The sequence below is a fragment of the Mya arenaria genome, chromosome 1 (genome assembly GCF_026914265.1).
Source record: "Mya arenaria isolate MELC-2E11 chromosome 1, ASM2691426v1".
NCBI classification, from domain to species: Eukaryota; Metazoa; Mollusca; class Bivalvia; order Myida; family Myidae; genus Mya; species Mya arenaria.
This window is the reverse complement of record NC_069122.1, coordinates 27,886,234-27,904,588: the sequence shown is the minus strand read 5'-3', so window position 1 is coordinate 27,904,588 and position 18,355 is coordinate 27,886,234. Positions and strand designations below refer to the sequence as shown.

Here is an 18,355-nt window from a genome sequence, read left to right as displayed (position 1 = left end):
GAGGTAAATAAAGGAAACCCATCTTCGTTATCTATTTATCCAGAAGTCTTCGCGAATGGACGAATATCCAATCGTTACAACTTGTCCTTCTCCAGCAATCTCGGAAACAAAGGGTGCATCAAATGCAAAGTAATAGAATTAAACTAAGATCAGCACTCCGGAATCTAAATAAACATTTTAGCAGCAATGCCTCAGAGTAAGAGTTTGTACTTATGCAAAAATAAAACATTTTGCACATATTATGTTTAAAAGGCCAGACAACAGCCCTTCAAATTGGTAATGCATTTGCTGGTGTGTTTGTGTAGTTGACCACTCTCATCGCTTTTACGCAGTGTCAACAAAATGATTAAAAGTTTGACCAAAAATAGAAGTTGTTGGAGACGATGTTTGTGCTTCATGTCATACTTTGAACATTTTATTCTGCGGAATAGCTGAAATACAATCTTAAATACATAAGGAAGTTTCTGAAGTAGACAACCCAAAACAGTTCCAATCGCTTTGGTTTGACATTACTTTATTGAAACTAAGATTTAGGTGTTGTCTTTTCTTTAGTCAGCTGAGTTGTTTATTTCTCACAGAATTGTAATTTCGATCTCATTAATGTCTTTGATTATCTTTCAAGCTCAACTTATACATTAAAACAAATATGGAATCCTCTCCCAAGAATAATTCTTCTTAAAACTCACTTATTTGCTGAAACAAAATGTTTTAAGCCACGGACTCTTAAATGTATAAGACGATAAATAAAGAATAATAATTATGTGCGGATGTATTGATAGCGAGTCTTAATTCTGAATGAAAGACGACCTTTAGTTTAAATGGAATTATGCGGGGTTCCCGTTTTTTAGCTCTCGAGCGTCGTCAAGTTTATTTTCTCTGTTTTTTGTTTTCATTTTTAGTATTATCTCGTATAATGGACATGCTGTTGTTATTTAAATTTCAATACTGGAAGACAATGCATTTGTACCGAAAAAAAGGATTTTTAGTCGAAGAACCAAATAATGAAAACTGGAAAAAAACTCCTGAAACAAACCTTATAAATAATGATGAATATGAATTGGCTAGAATGTGAGGTTGTTGCGAATGAGATTTGGTTTGTGATATTACCGTCTTTAAGGCATAATCAGCAAGAATGCAGTTTTAACCTAAAAGGGACAAATGTAAGTAAGTTGTCTTTGATTAAAGAGTATACACATGTGTCTATAAGTTTCATTTTTAACGTCTATTAGTTACGTAGTATTTATTCAAACCCGACAAACTTAAGCTTCTTTTAATGCATATAGGGCATTATCTCAACTTGTGTATTTGCCAATGCCTTATAGTATACACACATCGTTCAAATCTATGAATTGTAAAAATATAGCTCTTTATAAACAATTTTAAGTGCAATAACGGACGGAAAGACGAACGTTCTGGAAACGACTAATTTATATCCCCCGCCGAAACCATTTGCGGGAAATATTTTTAATATTGAGTTCGAAGCGATACGTTAAAACGGATATTATATATTATTCAAACAAATGAAAAGAATTGATACACAGATATTTTCTGTTCGCGATAACGGACAACACTTCTGTCTCGTCTCAAATGAGCTATTTAAGTCTGGTTTATAATTCCATCAAGGATGGTGCTTAGCTTTCGAAAAATGATATTGATTACAAATGACATCATTATGAGATTCCTAACGGAATTTAACTACGAGTATGCTTCGCAAGTGAATGGCAGTTCTGAAAGATTAGACTGGACTCGATGTTATCTAACCACAATAATGCACGCTGCTTTACTACAAAGTAGTTACAGCACACATCAATTTAAATTGGACAGTGACCTAACGAAACACTTTGAAATGTGTCCCCTTGCAGGATGGATCTGTAGAGTCGTTTGCGATATTCCACATGAAGAACTGTAACCAAACAGACCTTATCTAATGTTGACTCTTTTCAATATTCGTGTGTAAAGATGTCCATGATAAATAACCAAACAGGCCTAAACTTCTATTGTCTCTTTGCAAGATGGATTTAAAAAATTGTCCACGAAAGACCACACGTACAACTGTTATGACCAAACTGGACTTCTATTGTCTCTGCAAAATGGATGTGTATGGTTGTACACAATCTTCAACATGTACAAGTGTTTTAACCAGACTGACTTTCCCTTTAATTACATTGTATATTAACTCTAATTACTCGAAACAATAGGTGCATGTCTATTTGCTACTTTCTGTCTACCTTTGTAGAGTATGTTAGTTTTATCAAGTTCAGATACTTATGTCCCGTGTGTATCACCATGTCAATCACTGTTCAAGTATCTTTCAGTCTTATATTTGAAGTTTTACCTTTTTCAGTGCAACAACACACCGGCACAGTTTTCTTTTACTTATTGATTAATAGGATTTTTTGAAAACGCAACCATGACGCCGTGTACATCCTTAAAATAACATATATCTTTAAGAGGTCTTATTTAACATTGTTTTTATTGCAAGATACATGTATACAATATATTGTAACAAAAACAACGGGAACTAAGAACAGTGCAATGCAGCATTGTTTACGTCCATACCATAAAGTACATGCACAGGGATTGATCCCGAGTTTTTCAAACATCAGTTACGGCCCTTTCCTTTTAAAGAAATTATCTCCATACCCATTGATGTTAAAACCAATTTCTTTTGCATCGAGAGCAATAGCTTTTTTACCATTTAGCAATTGAAACGTTAGATTATTAATGCTCAACACAAAACACAACCTCGATTGACTTCTATTGCATGATGTGTTCTTAATGATAGTACACGATGGAATGATCGGTAATGTGTATTTAACCACTTACAGAAGATTACTCATAAGCTTTGTCTAAGAACACCAGGACGATCCGATTAACTTGTTAAACTTTACATTGTGACAGATGTAGTCAGACATTTTCCCTCGGCACAGTTTTTTATCGAACCCAGATTAGCCCGATTGAACGTGACATTAACCGTTCGATTTAAATGTGATTTTTGTAAATAAAACAAATCTGATAAAGCATCACAATTGTTTTAATGCATTTGATACTTATCAAATTCATTTTAAGTTTCCATCGGTAAAATATCATAGTATTTGAAACAATCATCATGTTTTTTTTGCATAGAAAGGAAAATATTTGAAATGTTGTTGTGCAGTTTCGAGTTTGGAGCTAACAACGATGACATTTACAACGTTGTAAAGTTTGATAAAGTTCTGAACAGTCGGCCCATTGACACTCATGAGAATTGATACATCTTTATAATAAAACATCGAACGTAAGGAAATATCAGTCTCGGATCAATTTAAATAGATCATTGACAGCAATGGAAAGCACCTTCAATGACCTTTAACACCGGGATTAGCCGGTTTCTTTTTCTAAATCGTTACCAAGTAGATGGAATATACAGGGGAAAGCATAGAACCCATATACTTAATAGTTAAAGGAATAACTTTAACTCAGCGAAAGAAATATTACAAGACGGGTTACTTTTTTATGAAAGTATCTTTATTAATGTTGTGTTTTCGACTTTTGTTCATGTGAAATGACAGTTAAGGACGAATATCTTCATATCTTCATACGCCCATTCGTACGCTTAAAGCCCCAATGAAAAATAGGTTGGCGCTGCCGAAAATAGAACTCAAGTGTCTATTTAGACTCTGCTGTTTCCATGGTATCACATAAGACTCGTTGTATATACTTTGTATTGACCTCCCCCCCCCCCCCCAATAAATGTTTCAATATAGACGTCTTCCTACGTCACATTTTCTGTACAGATAGCTGGAGGCCTACTGAAGTGTGTTTTGTGACACAGTGCTCCTAAAACTTGTCTGAACATAGATTTCTTTCTTCCCTCTCAGTGCTTTTGGCTACCACTTGATTACATGGTAAGTGAAGACAGTCAGTGCACTTACAGGTCTTTACGTCCATAGCAGAAGGAATCTTTCTTATGCAGCGATTTTCTTGTTTCGAGCTCGCGTTCTTTTTTCCCTTTCTCTTTATGCTCAGTCTGTGGTAATAAACCGTGTGATAGGTATATAGCAATCAAGGTCTCAGTCTGATGTCTGAAATTTATCATCGTTCAGATTGAGCTGTCAACAAATTCTGATTTCTAAACGAACATGCTATCCCAATGAATTTCTTCCGTGATGCAAAATTTATGATAACAAAGTGTGTTCTTTTTTCCTATGTTTCGAATACCACTATCGAAATTCCTTTAATCTAAGAGTAGCTCAGCTGCATTTCAAAGGACATATAGGTGAAACCCGCAGAGCTGTGTATTCGTTAATGGCAAGTAACAAAGGGTGTGTTTTTTTCCTATGTTTAGAATACCACAATCTACATTCCTTAAACCTAAGAGTAGCTCTGAATAATTTCAGTTGCATTTTTAAGGACATAATAGGGTGAAACCCACAGAGCTATATTATCCGTTAATGGCAAGCATTTCGTCGGCGATGTTTAATGGATTTGTTAAGCTTCTGATAAGCAAATGTCAGTACTTAGCATTTTTTATCATGTTCGAAATGGAGACGATCCAATGCCAATTGTACATGTCTTTTTGGTCGCAGTTGAGGGGCATCAGTTACGACCAACGGCATTAACCATTACATTAACCGCAAGGTTCAGGAGTAGCTATTTTGCTCATCACGATATATTAGACCGATGAATGCGTATTCATTTAGCTATATAAAAATAGCCACTGAATGTTTCACCTTGTATATTCAACAGTGGGGATAGATTTGTACCGTGAAGCTTATTGTGACCCCTCATGAGCCGGTGGAAGCTCCGGTTTGTGTAGCCCCACAGCAGCCGATTATTCCGGAGGGGGCATGTGGTCCCGCTTGAACCTCAGAAGTTTGCAGCTCCTCATAAGATGGTTTTACATCCGAATTGTGAATGCCATAGAACCGGGTTGCATCTCAGAAGATTGTAGCTCCTCATAAGCTCGTGGCATCTCAGGAGTAAGGGTCTCTTATAAGCCTTGTGTGTGCGGTCCCTCAGCGGCCAATTATACTTCGAGGTCATTTGGTTCGTATTAAGTGTCGTATCGAGCTTGTAGCTAGTCACAAGCTGATGATTGCAGGAGTCTGTAGCCCCATATAAGCCGGTAGAAACTCCGGAGTGTATAGCCCTTAGAAGCCGATTGTACTAGGTGGGTATGTGGTCACTCACTAGCCGGTTGCACCTCAGGAGTGTGTACACCGTGGCAGCTAATTGTACCTCAGGGGTATGTTGTTCCTCAACATTGATCGTACCTCCTAAGAAGTCGGCTGAAGAGCGGGAGTTTGTAGCTCACCAGAACTTGTTGTACATCAGGAGTTTGTAACTAATCAAAAGCTGATGACATCACTGGAGTTTGTAACTAATCAGAGGCTGTTTGCACCTCATATGTTTGTACCTCGGTGGACTGTGGTCCCTCATCAGTTGAGTGTATCTCGGGGTCTGTGGACCTTAAGACGCTGGTAGCATAGCAGGAAAATGTCGCTCCTTTGAAGTTGATTGTAGAGGTTGATGAATCATCAAAGGCTGCTTAGAGTATCTCAGAACTACTAAGAGCGTCTCAGAACTACTACGAGAAAGTAAGAACTACTTAAAGGAACTAAAATTTACTAAGAGCGTATACGAACTACCAAGAGCAAGTAAGAACTTCCAAGAGCAACTAAGAATAAAAACAATTGAGAACTTCTAAGAACACTATTTCAAGAGCTACTCAAAACTACTAAGAGCCCCTAAGAGCTATTTCAAAGCACTAAGAGCTACGTAGAAATACTAGCACTACTTTTATTCTGGACTTTACTCCTTAATTGAATAGTCCTTTCACTGTTCAAACCAATTTGATCTGATCGACTTTTGGGCTAAGATTATTTAGAGGCAGAAAGAATTATAGAAGAGTGCAAATATCTTAGGGGAGAAAGGAGGATAAAATGGGGGAGAAGTTAGGGGAGAAGGGGGGATAGAAGAGGGTTCAAGAACAGGGCAATGTTTTTAGAGGATTGAAGGTTATGCTAAGGATTATGGAGGATAGAAGAGAGAATTGGGTAAAGGTGTTACAGGAGGGGGAACGATAAAAAGGGTGAGATGTTAGGGGAGAAGGATGGAAAAGGGAGAAAGTGAGGAGAAAGGGGGAGGCTAGAAGAGATGGAAGAACTGGGTAAGGATGATTGAGGAGGGATAATAGTAGAGGTGTGAAAGGGAGTGAATAAAAGAGTTAGGCAGTAGGGAGTTGAAGAATGGAGACTAGAGGAAAAATTAAGGCAAGTAGGGAAAGTATTGAAAGAAGAGTAGAAGAATAGGGACAGAGGAAGGGAGAGAAGAGGAAACTTTCAAAGGAAATATAAGGGAGGAAATACATTGGAAAGGGGAGAAAAAGATAAATCAAAGGTCAGAGGTAAGATGAAAGAGACGGGAATAAGAGACCAAACGTAGAGTTGAAGGGACAGTTCTCGTAACCTGCGTGACCACATACGCATGTACGATGTTGACTCTGCGAGTCAGTGGAAAGACAGAATAGATGATAGATCTCGTACCATGCACGACCACACGTACGAGTGGTGGCTCTCACTCTGAGAGCCAGGCTCGAAAACCAGCACCGCTAGTTCCCGTACAAATAAGTCCAGGATTTGAGAAACCTGGGAGATTGTGTCAACTGGAAATTTGGTGGTATAAGTAGCAGATTTATATATCCCTTTCCATGGAAATCTTATTTGAATAAATGTTATCAATGGTGCACATAAATTGTATATGTTATAGTATTATATTTTAAGAGCATCATTCTGAAAAGATGTTTCTTCAAAATTAAGGGGTTTGTCCTATTTTTGAGATTTTGTAATAAATTTTTGCCTTCCGGTTTTGTGTTCTTCGGTCTATTAATACTTTTAATAAACGTTATAAATTATCTATAAATAAATGTATTATAAATATAACAATGCTTTACTGTAGCGCGTTTGGTCTTAACAATAAAAGGTGCGAAAAAATGTCCATCATTGAAAAAGGTTTGAAACTTAAGCATCATATCGTTAGTACATGAACAACTGATGTTTCTTTTACAAGATAAAGCTTATTTCTTGAAAAATGAAGAGGTCTTTTTTAATTTGTCATACATCTTATATAAGTTCTGTATTGTTCACAATAGCGGAAATCGAAACTCTGAAGGAATTACGATTGGCTTAGACAGTCCCATTAATTCCTATTATACACTTCTAACCCAACACTTATATAATCTATTATCTTATGATTTGTTGATGTGAATATTATATGTGTTTTTTTTTCTTTTAAAATAACCCCGTTTCTTATTATGTATTTCTTTGTCCCATATACTCATGCTGTTATGTGCTTGGTTCTATGAAATAAAAGTAAACATGTCAACTATAATTTGGTGTATCTAGTTTTTTTTTGAAGCGTGTAATGTTCAAAATTGGAATCCGCATGCTCGAAAGTGCAGAATAGCAACCGGGATAAAAAAAAATATCATGCTGATATCTAATGGCGTTAAGGTTCCTTTGAACACATACCAAGTATACCTTAGTACATCTCAGCCCCCGACCATCACAGAACAGCCAACATATTGTTCTCGCTGAAACTCACACGTGTCGTTTAATCGTTCCACTTAACGTCTGTACATCCCCATTAATCCATCCCTGTGGTACGCAACAGTACGTTTGGCTGTATTTCCTTAGAACCATGCTTTTATAAAAAAAATCATTTAAAACTCTCTATGTCAAAGTCGATGGGACCCCGAGAAATACTTCTAGATAACGAACATTCGATATAACCGAAATTTACGAACTTTATAACTTGACTCTGCACATTCGAAAAAAACTTCAGCATGACCGGAAAATCGAGATACCAGAGTTCGACATAGAAAGTTTCGACCGTCTTTTCATTTTTTTAGAATTGTTTTTATTCAAACTCTATGGGACTTTTTGTTGTGGGAATTATCGTGTTATTCATTCTACTATATGTTTTTATCTTAACAATACACTCAGAAAACGTCAATGAAATGTTGCCTGAATAATTTTTGTCGTTTTTATGACTGAATAAAAGTTAAATGACCAATTAATGTACTTATCAGTAGGCCCAAGTCTCATCGAGACAAACACAATCTGATCCGATTAATTCGTATGCGTTGTGATAGTTAAAACCCAGACATTTGCTCTCGGAAAGCTGCTGCCAATGGTCTTGTATAATTATATGTTTTAATGGATCCACTTTTCTCGAAATATGTTGACAGATTGTCCTGAAGGAGCATGACACCAACCATTTGCTTGAATTTGACAATTTGGAAACACTTTCTATTCACCTAGTAGTGCGAAACATTATAATCGATTCGCATGAAGGACCCAATTCGTAAAAGATACCGCCATTAGAATCAACTGATACTGGTGATAATGTTTCAAACGTTGAACGTCTTCAAATTGTTTATAAAATGACAAGTTTGGTAATGTACATTTTCAAATACACGGTAATCGAGTTACATGTTAGATTAGTTTAAACTTTTTTGTTTTACAGCGTTTTTGAAACAATTTATTACATTATTACATGTGATCACTCTCGTTGGAACGATGTTGCCCGAGAGTGTGGTATCCAGGTTTGGGAGAAACCGGGGTACCTGCAAAAACCCATTTGTCCGGCTCCCATGCGCCTAGTACGAGCATCGAATCTGGGATGCCTTGTTTACAGCTAGTGCGCTAACTACTACGCTAACAAAACAACCTCATTCACAGGTTAATGCTGAAGAAAGGTTTTCAGTTCGAATTCCATTTAAGTTCTATCAATTTATGCGTTGTAGCGCCGCATAACAGCATCACCGCATAAACGAAATCGACCACATTTATGCGGTGATTTTCAATGCATAAACAGGACTTTCTTATGTGGCAAAAAGGCACACTTTCGCCGCATAAAAAAATTAAAACACATGCTAGTACAAGAGTGGTTGATAAAGTTTCATCAAGATCGGACTCGGTTTTTTGTGTCCACTTAACCAAGCTTTGAACAAGACTTTTTGAGACATAAATTCTGACAAAGATTTAGTAAGATAGGTTTAAATGTGAACCAAACCAATTGATCGTTCTGCGAAAACGTTTGAAATGACGTTTGGCCCGACTAATGGCGGGAGTATAATTATGTTACGACAAAGCACAACACCGTCATTTGGGACAATCAGAAAATTGAATCGTCGTATGACGTAACATATATTCTCGCCTTTTCGTCATGTACCCTTGACAATGCGCACTTTCAACGTCATTTCAAACGATTCTAGAAAAGTCAATTGTTAACGACGGACAAACAACAGAAATTTAACAAGCCTCACAGCTGAATATGTGCTCTTTGTGCTCAGATGAGCTAAAAATTATTTCAATGTCAAGAAGAACTGGTTATTGTGCGATTGTGAAATTTATTTACGTCTCGTAGGTCAGCGTATAGCGTACATTTCAACACAACATTAGTTTTGGGCACTTGAACAAGAGGACTCAGATGACTGATATAGGGTCATCATGGACGTCTTTCTTTCATTGATTGTGTTTTTATGCACTAGTCATTTGTAACCAAGAAAATAAAGATGGGAACACACTCCAAGGGAAGTAATTATTTATTTACAACTTTCAATTTTGGCTCAACTTTAAAATATTACCTTAAATTTGACCAATTTGCCTGCCTACTTTTCCCGTATTTTCTTCAAAATGACAGTATTATGCTACACCCTAATCTTAATCATCATCATCATAAGCAGCAGCAGCAGCAGCAGCAGCAGCAGCAGCAGCAGCAGCAGCAGCAGCAGCAGCAGCATCATCATCATCATCATCATCATCATCATCATTAACGTAATCACCATCTTTTTGTTGAAATATTAGAACTTTTTTTAGCTTTATAATAAATGGTTTAGTTAATCATCTTTATGTGGCTTAAAGGCACAGTTGCGCCCCATATAAGCAATTTCTGCTTTATGCGTTGAGCGTCGCCGCATAAACGTGGTCGCTCTGTTTATGCGTTGAAAATCACCGCATAAACGAAAAAGCACTAGTTTATACGGCGATGCTGCTATGCGGCGTTGCAATGCGTATCAAATGTTAAGATCAGTTAAGAGCAATTAAAATATAATCTGGTTTTGAATATGCTTTAGTAAAAAAGGGCGTTGTCTTTTATTATAATTTAAAATACAACCTACATTGTTAGCCAATGAAATTGCAGATAGGTTGGCTACGCTCACACCACCCATTCTTATACATTACGAATTTACTTCAAGTCATCTACTACATCAAACAAAAAAGAATAATCCGACTGTTCATATAATTTGCTGAAAAGAGATTTCTCAAATCTCAAGACTTAACGTAGACAGAATAAAAACGAGGACTGATTTTAGTTGCGAGTATTGAGTGGTATAAGAACTTGTCTTAAACAATAGAAGTTCAAAACCCGTACTTGAACAGATCTAGAACTCAAAGTTCAAGAAAATGTTCTTTATTTTTTAAGAACTATTAGTCCTCGTATCTTATTAGAAGACTCTCGCTTAAAATTTCTAAAAAACCTGTACTACTGTATTTTAAATGTTTTTGACCATATCTAGAACTTCAACATTTCTAAAACTAAACTTGAGATGTTTTGAACATATCTAAAACTTCAACTTTTCTAAAACTAAACTTGAGATGTTTTTAACATATCTAGAACTTCATCATTTCTTAAACTGTACTTGAGATGTTTTTGAACATATCTAAAAGTGTACTTGAGATGTTTTGAACATATCTAAAACTTCAACTTTTCTAAAACTAAACTTGAGATGTTTTTAACATATCTAGAACTTCATCAGTTCTTAAACTGTACTTGAGATGTTTTTGAACATATCTAAAAGTGTACTTGAGATGTTTTGAACATATCTAAAACTTCAACTTTTCTAAAAGTGTACTTGAGATGTTTTGAACATATCTAAAACTTCAACTTTTCTAAAAGTTTACTTGAGATGTTTTTAACATATCTAAAACTTCAACTTTTCTTAAACTGTACATGAGATGTTTTGAACATATCTAAAACTTCAACTTTTCTAAAACTAAACTTGAGATGTTTTTAACATATTTAAAACTTCAACTTTTCTTAAACTGTACTTGAGATGTTTTGAACATATCTAAAACTTCAACTTTTCTAAAAGTGTACTTGAGATGTTTTGAACATATCTAAAACTTCAACTTTTCTAAAACTGTACTTGAGATGTTTTGAACATATCTAAAACTTCAACTTTTCTAAAACTAAACTTGAGATGTTTTTAACATATCTAGAACTTCATCATTTCTAAAACTAAACTTGAGATGTATTTAACACATCTAAAACTTCAACTTTTCTTAAACTGTACATGAGATGTTTTGAACATATCTAAAACTTCAACTTTTCTAAAAGTGTACTTGAGATGTTTTGAACATATCTAAAACTTCAACTTTTCTAAAAGTGTACTTGAGATGTTTTGAACATATCTAAAACTTCAACTTTTCTAAAACTAAACTTGAGATGTTTTTAACATATCTAAAACTTCAACTTTTCTAAAACTAAACTTGAGATGTTTTTAACATATCTAGAACTTCATCATTTCAAAAACTAAACTTGAGATGTATTTAACATATCTAAAACTTCAACTTTTCTAAAAGTGTACTTGAGATGTTTTGAACATATCTAAAACTTCAACTTTTCTAAAAGTGTACTTGAGATGTTTTGAACATATCTAAAACTTCAACTTTTCTAAAAGTGTACTTGAGATGTTTTGAACTTATCTAAAACTTCAACTTTTCTAAAAGTGTACTTGAGATGTTTTGAACATATCTAAAACTTCAACTTTTCTAAAACTGTACTTGAAGTGTTCCTGAACATATCTTGAACTGTATTTGAGATGTTGGTGAACATATCTAGAACTCCAACATTACTAAAGCTGTACTATAGGTGTTTTTGAACATATCTTGAACTTCAACTTTTCTAAAAGTGTACTTGAGATGTTTTGAACTTATCTAAAACTTCAACTTTTCTAAAAGTGTACTTGAGATGTTTTGAACATATCTTGAACTTCAACATTTCTAAAACTGTACTTGAGATGTTTTGAACTTATCTAAAACTTCAACTTTTCTAAAAGTGTACTTGAGATGTTTTGAACATATCTAAAACTTCAACTTTTATAAAACTGTACTTGAAGTGTTCCTGAACATATCTTGAACTGTATTTGAGATGTTGGTGAACATATCTAGAACTCCAACATTACTAAAGCTGTACTATAGGTGTTTTTGAACATATCTTGAACTTCAACTTTTCTAAAAGTGTACTTGAGATGTTTTGAACTTATCTAAAACTTCAACTTTTCTAAAAGTGTACTTGAGATGTTTTGAACATATCTTGAACTTCAACATTTCTAAAACTGTACTTGAGATGTTTTGAACTTATCTAAAACTTCAACTTTTCTAAAAGTGTACTTGAGATGTTTTGAACATATCTTGAACTTCAACATTTCTAAAACTGTACTTGAGATGTTTTGAACTTATCTAAAACTTCAACTTTTCTAAAAGTGTACTTGAGATGTTTTGAACATATCTTGAACTTCAACATTTCTAAAACTGTACTTGAATTGTTCTTGAAAATACCTAGAACTTTAACGTTTCTAGAACTGTACTTGAAGTGTTCTTGGACATATCTAGAACTTTAACGTTTCTAGAACTTTACTTGAAATGTTCTGTCACTTATCTTGAACTTCAACATTTCTAAAATCTCCTTGAAGTGATCTTTAACGGACAAGGACTTAAATTTTTCTTCAATTGTATTTGAAATTATCTTAAACATGTCTTAAACTTTAGTATATCTTAAACCCTTCTTGAATTGTTCTTTAACAGATCTACAGCTTAACATTTCTTAAATTTCTTGTGTTGTATATATATGGAATGTTCTTAAACTGTACTTGAGCCGTTTTAGAACAGTGCAAGTACAGTTCATGCGCACTTGTGCCAGAATAATTCATGAATAAATCATGGGGCTTGAATCTTATGTTTGATATATTATAATATCACGCACTAAATTCACCGCGATTCATCAAATTAATACAGTCTATCAGTCACTCATTTGAGAAGAGATTAATCCGGTTTATGAAAATGGCTCGTATAAAATAACATATTATTGTAAGATTAATTACTCTATTAAGAATTTTCCTTTGCATTCCAACAACAATATTGTCAGAATATAAATATTTCACATGTTTTTATTCAATCATTTCAATCGTATAGTTACCTCTCTCATTTTACCAACAGACATATTAATATCGTTCCGTTTTTTTCCCGAGCCTGCGCAAATCAAACACAAGAAATTAAGTCAAATCTCAATCTCAACTTATTTTACATCAAAGGGTCAAAGTCTATGACAATAAATGTATTTTCTCATTTTAAAAGCGTATTTTATGGTAGAATATATAATGTCCAAGAAGCAAGCAGTCTTGCAGCTTGGCAGCGTGGCAGTGTGGAGTTAACAGCCCAACAGCGTGGCAGCGAATATGTTGTGAAAATATGTTGTCAATATTTAAAAAGAACACAAATATTCTAGAGCAACACATATACTTGGGTAATACACAAAGCAAATGTTTTGCTCGATACTTTGATTTTTCTTCGGAATCTAGACCATTTTTTTAATTAACATATTCTATGAGAGAAAATGTGCTTTAAAAAGATTAAAAACATGAACAACTGTAAAAAAAACTTTTGATGTTATGTTTTAAAGTGAGTTTAGATTGCTATTGAGATTTGACTTAAGTATACTGGTGACTTTGGGGTTTCGGCAAGGAATGCAGAAGCCTGGTTACCTTCCCCATCTTCTCTTTAAACGTACAACATGATTAAAGCGGTCCGATCACATGTTGCGTGGTGGCATGAAACAAAACTGCTTTAAGGCATTATGTTCATTCTACCCTGAAAATGTTTCCCTGAATTTGTTACATTTGTAGAACGGTCGTAATTATATATCTCACTTGTTTATCACTTATCACTTTTCTTGCATAAGAAACACGCGTTTCCGTATTTTTACAGGGCGTGGAAATGTATTGGCATGAAACTCTGACCTTCGGGCAAGGCAAGTCCAATTAATGGCTCCCGCACGTGGCTTATAGTGGGATATTTCGATAAGCCCCCCATACACGTGATGCATTTCTATATTCTTGCCATTTTCTTTTTAGATAAAAACGTTCGAAGGAAGCAATAATTAATTAATTACGTTTAACATTTATATCTGGGTGGTTTCGGGAGAGGCCATTATTATTCCTGGTTTCGGCTCAAAAATGACTCAATATCAATAGGAACATATCGGTGTGAAGACTGAATTTCAAATGCAACAGAATCAATCTATTTTAAGTCGACTGTCGGAAATTGCTCCCATCATTTTAAATTATTCGGTATGGTACAACGCCCTCTGTAAATGTCTCTTACGCTAGGCTATCAGTCTTATCCGATTAAATCCAGCTTACCATTATGCTGTCATTTATTTACGGCATTCAGGGGCGTACCAATTCATACTCCAGTACGCACAGGCGTAAATGCTTCAATCTCGTAATCAGCAACACAAATGTAGACATAACCGGAAGTATATACATTACCCGTTTTACTAGTTAAATAGTGTCCAAATTTCACTTAATGTTGGCATTCATAGAGCATGAAATTGTTTTAATCTCTTTGAAAAATAAAACTTGCTGGAGGTGACACCCCTAAAACCCCCACCACATAAAACATAGTGGGCCCCGAGCAATAAAAGACCTTATTATATCGATACATCGCTTACCGGGCGTTCTTTTCAAAATACCCCAGCTACGCTCCTGTCGGCATCATTCTCCATACATGTGTCATCATATATGTCTCACTACGGAAACCTTCCGGATTTGATTGTGGCGGCAGTAAGACGGATCTAATAGTTATTTGCAAAGGTTATAATAGTGCATACATTGTTATGACTTCAGACTTTTTCGGGAATGTGGAAGGGTGTCAATATTTATTGAATGACAGTAATGCTCTGAGAAGACTGATGTCGAAGTGAGGCTACAAACTAATCTCATTTATTTCTGGGGCTTAAAAGGTTTGTTCTATGTGAATGTTGAGAAAAGTACACTCACAATTAAATGGCTGTTAACGCAAACAATCAAACCGATGTTCTTACGCTAGTTCAATAACTTCAAGAATACGATCAACATTTTCAGTTAGTAAATTCTGATCTTCGACTGTCGTTAATTTTTGACAACATTCACACAAATATTTCTACATAGGTAAAACCTCATTAGTTTAAGGCCCCTCAGAAGCTAAGTGACCTGGGTAGTTTCGTGGCCCTTCTGAGGTCGTTGAACAGCAGGTGTTTATGGCCCCTCAAAAACTGATTGAATCTGAGAAATTCATTGCCCCTCTGAAGTTGGTTGAACATCAGGTTTTAACAGCCATTAGTAGCTGGTTGAACCTTGAGAGTTCCATGGCCTCTCAGAAGCTGGTTGAACCTCGTGAGTTTCTGTCCCCTCAGAAGCTGGTTGAACCTCACGAGTTTCTGGCCCCTCAGAAGCTGGTTGAATCTGGGGAGTTCCATGGCCTCTCAGTTGCTGTTTCAACCTCGGAAAGTGTTGGCCTCTCAGAAGCCGGTTGAACCTTGGCAGTTGGTGGCCCTGCTAGAGCTGGTTGAACCTCGGGAATATCTGGTCCCTCAAAAGCTGGTTGAAATTCGGCAATAATTGGCCCAACGTAAGCTGTTTTAACCTTGGGAAGAGCTGGACCCCTTGAAGCTGGTTGGACTTTTAGAAGAGCTAGCCCCCCAGAAGCTGTTTGAACCGTGGAAAGAGCTGGCCCCTTTGAAGCTGGTTGAACCATGGATAGAACTTGCCAACAGAAGCTGTTTGAACATGGGAAGAGCTGGCTCCGCAGGAGCTGGTTGAACCTTGAGAAGATCTGGCCCCTTTGAAGCTGGTTGAACCATGGAAAGAATGGCCCCTTTGAAGCTGTTTGGACCTTGGAAAGAACAGGCTCCGCAGAAGCTGGTTGAACCTTGGGAAGATCTGGCTACTTTAAGGCTGGTTTAACCTTGGGAGGATCTGGCCCCTTTGAAGCTGGTTGAACCTTCGGAAGATCTGGCCCCTCAGAAGTTGTTTGAATTTTGGGAAGATCTGGCCCCTCAGAAGCTAGTTGAACCTTGGGAAGGTCTGGCCCCTCAGAACCCACTGAAGCTGGTTGAACCTTGGGGAGATCTGGCCCCTCAGAGGCTGGTGAACCTTGGGAGGATGTGGCCCCTTTGAAGCTGGTTGAAACTGGGGAAGATCTGACCCCTTTGAAGCTGGTTGAACCTTGGGAGGATCTGGCCCCTTTGAAAGTATGAACTTTGGGAAGATCTGGTCCCTCAGAAGCTGGTTGAACCTTGGGGAGATCTGGCCCCTCAGAAGCTGTTTGAACCGTGGGAAGATCTGGCCCCTTTGAAAGTATGAACTTTGGGAAGATCTGGTCCCTCAGAAGCTGGTTGAACCTTGGGGAGAACTGACCGCTTTAAAGCTGGTTGAACCTTGGGAAGATCTGACCCCTTTGAGGCTGGTTGAACCTTGGGAAGATCTGGTTCCTTTGAAGCTGGTTGAACATTGGGAAGATCTCGCCCCTTTCAAGCCGGTTGAACCTTGGAAAGTTCCGACCCCTCTGAAGCTGCTTGAACCTTCGGAGTTTTTGGCCCCGCTAGAGCTGGTTGAACATTGGGAATTTCTGGCCCCTCTGAGGCTGGTTGCACAAAATGTGTTTGTGTCTCCATCTTAAAAGCAGGTTTATGCCCTCAGAGTTGCCCCTTAGCTGGCGGCAACCCGGATGAGTCTTGCCAGCAAATCAGGCCGAAGTTTTGGCTTCTAAGAATTGTGTGTTATGTTAGAAGGCTGGTTCCCCTCAGAAGTGTGTGTTACCTCAGAAGTTGGTGACCCCGTTGAAGCAATGAAAGTTAACGGTAATTCCTGAACTATCACATCGGGTGCTGTGACATATATTAGACATGTACACGTGTATTGTCCTTGGATCAGAAGTGCATGTAGTACACAGTTATGAATTGTGGTACCTAACATGGTTTTATTCTTAAAGCTGCACTCTCACAGATTGATCCATTTGACAAAAAAGTTTTTGTTTTTTTTTGTCGCGGAATCAGCTCAATTTGGCATCAGCGCCTTCAATTCAATCATAGATAACTCACAATAGAACATATCTCATTTGTTCGTAAAAAATATTTTCTTTATCGTTAGAAACGCTTTTCGACATAAAACACTTATTTTCGAATGTAAATATTAAAACTGGTATCTGATCTTTTATCAGCCGTCTTTTATCACAGGTTTTTAGATATTTCCACAAATGTATATAAAATGTCAAAATGGCCAATCTGTGAGCGTGCAGCTTTAAAATAAATATGAACTCTGATATATCTTGTATCTGGCCTTTATTGTTCATTAAGATTTCTCTAACCTTTGATTGTCAACCATATGTGCCGACCTACTATTATAACGGAACGTATTTCTTAATAATCAGCGTGCTCTATTTCCTTTTATTAGGTTTTAGAAAATTGCCATATACTAAATCATACATAATTAAATTAGTTACCTCTAACAGTGTCACGACTTTGGTCATAAACAGTGGTCTACAAATAGCAATGAGATTATTTACTGATGTATATTATTGATAAAAAGGTTGATTCGCCTTCCATCTCAAAGTGAGGTCCCCAGCATAATGTATATTATAGTTTTTAGATTTGCTTCAACTATGTAATGATGTATTGTTTCATTTATACGCGTTTATAGGATATGTTCCTGAAATCATGAAAACGACTCCTGTTTGTAACGGTGACATGTAATTGTGATGATGTGCGTGCTGCCGGAAAATAAGACTTACTTGGCACAGAACAGGCACTTTCCGACTTTGCACATTGTGTTTTTATTTTCGTAAACCAAAACTGTTTAAGCAAACACCTGGCACCTTTCCTGTCTTACAACAACAACTTTTTTCTTTTTTGTTGTATTCCGTTCATCGCAAACAAACACAGCGCGCAACTGGCACCTTTGCCGTCTGTGTATATTCTACTAAGTATTCATCGCAAACAGACACTTTTAAAGCGCGCAACTGGCATCTTTGCCGTCTGTGTATATTCTATTCATCGCAAACAAACACTTTTAAAGCGCGCAACGTGCATCTTTGCCGTCTGTGAATATTCTATTCATCGCAAACAAACACTTTTAAAGCGCGCAACTGGCATCTTTGCCGTCTGTGTATATTCTACTAAGTATTCATCGCAAACAAACACTTTTAAAGCGCGCAACGTGCATCTTTGCCGTCTGTGTATATTCTATTCATCGCAAACAAACACTTTTAAA

General features: G+C 36.5%; 1 protein-coding gene across 1 annotated transcript; it reads right to left on the bottom strand.

Annotated features, from left to right (window-relative positions):
* Positions 1 to 16,031: 16,031 nt before the first annotated feature.
* On the bottom strand, positions 16,032 to 16,761 carry LOC128225991 (circumsporozoite protein-like). The gene is made up of 2 exons (XM_052935887.1): positions 16,649 to 16,761; positions 16,032 to 16,488 (listed from the first exon to the last, which is right to left on the bottom strand). Exons 1-2 carry the CDS (start codon positions 16,759 to 16,761, stop codon positions 16,032 to 16,034), a joined length of 570 nt encoding a protein of 189 aa, XP_052791847.1.
* Between the last annotated feature and the right edge of the window lie 1,594 nt (positions 16,762 to 18,355).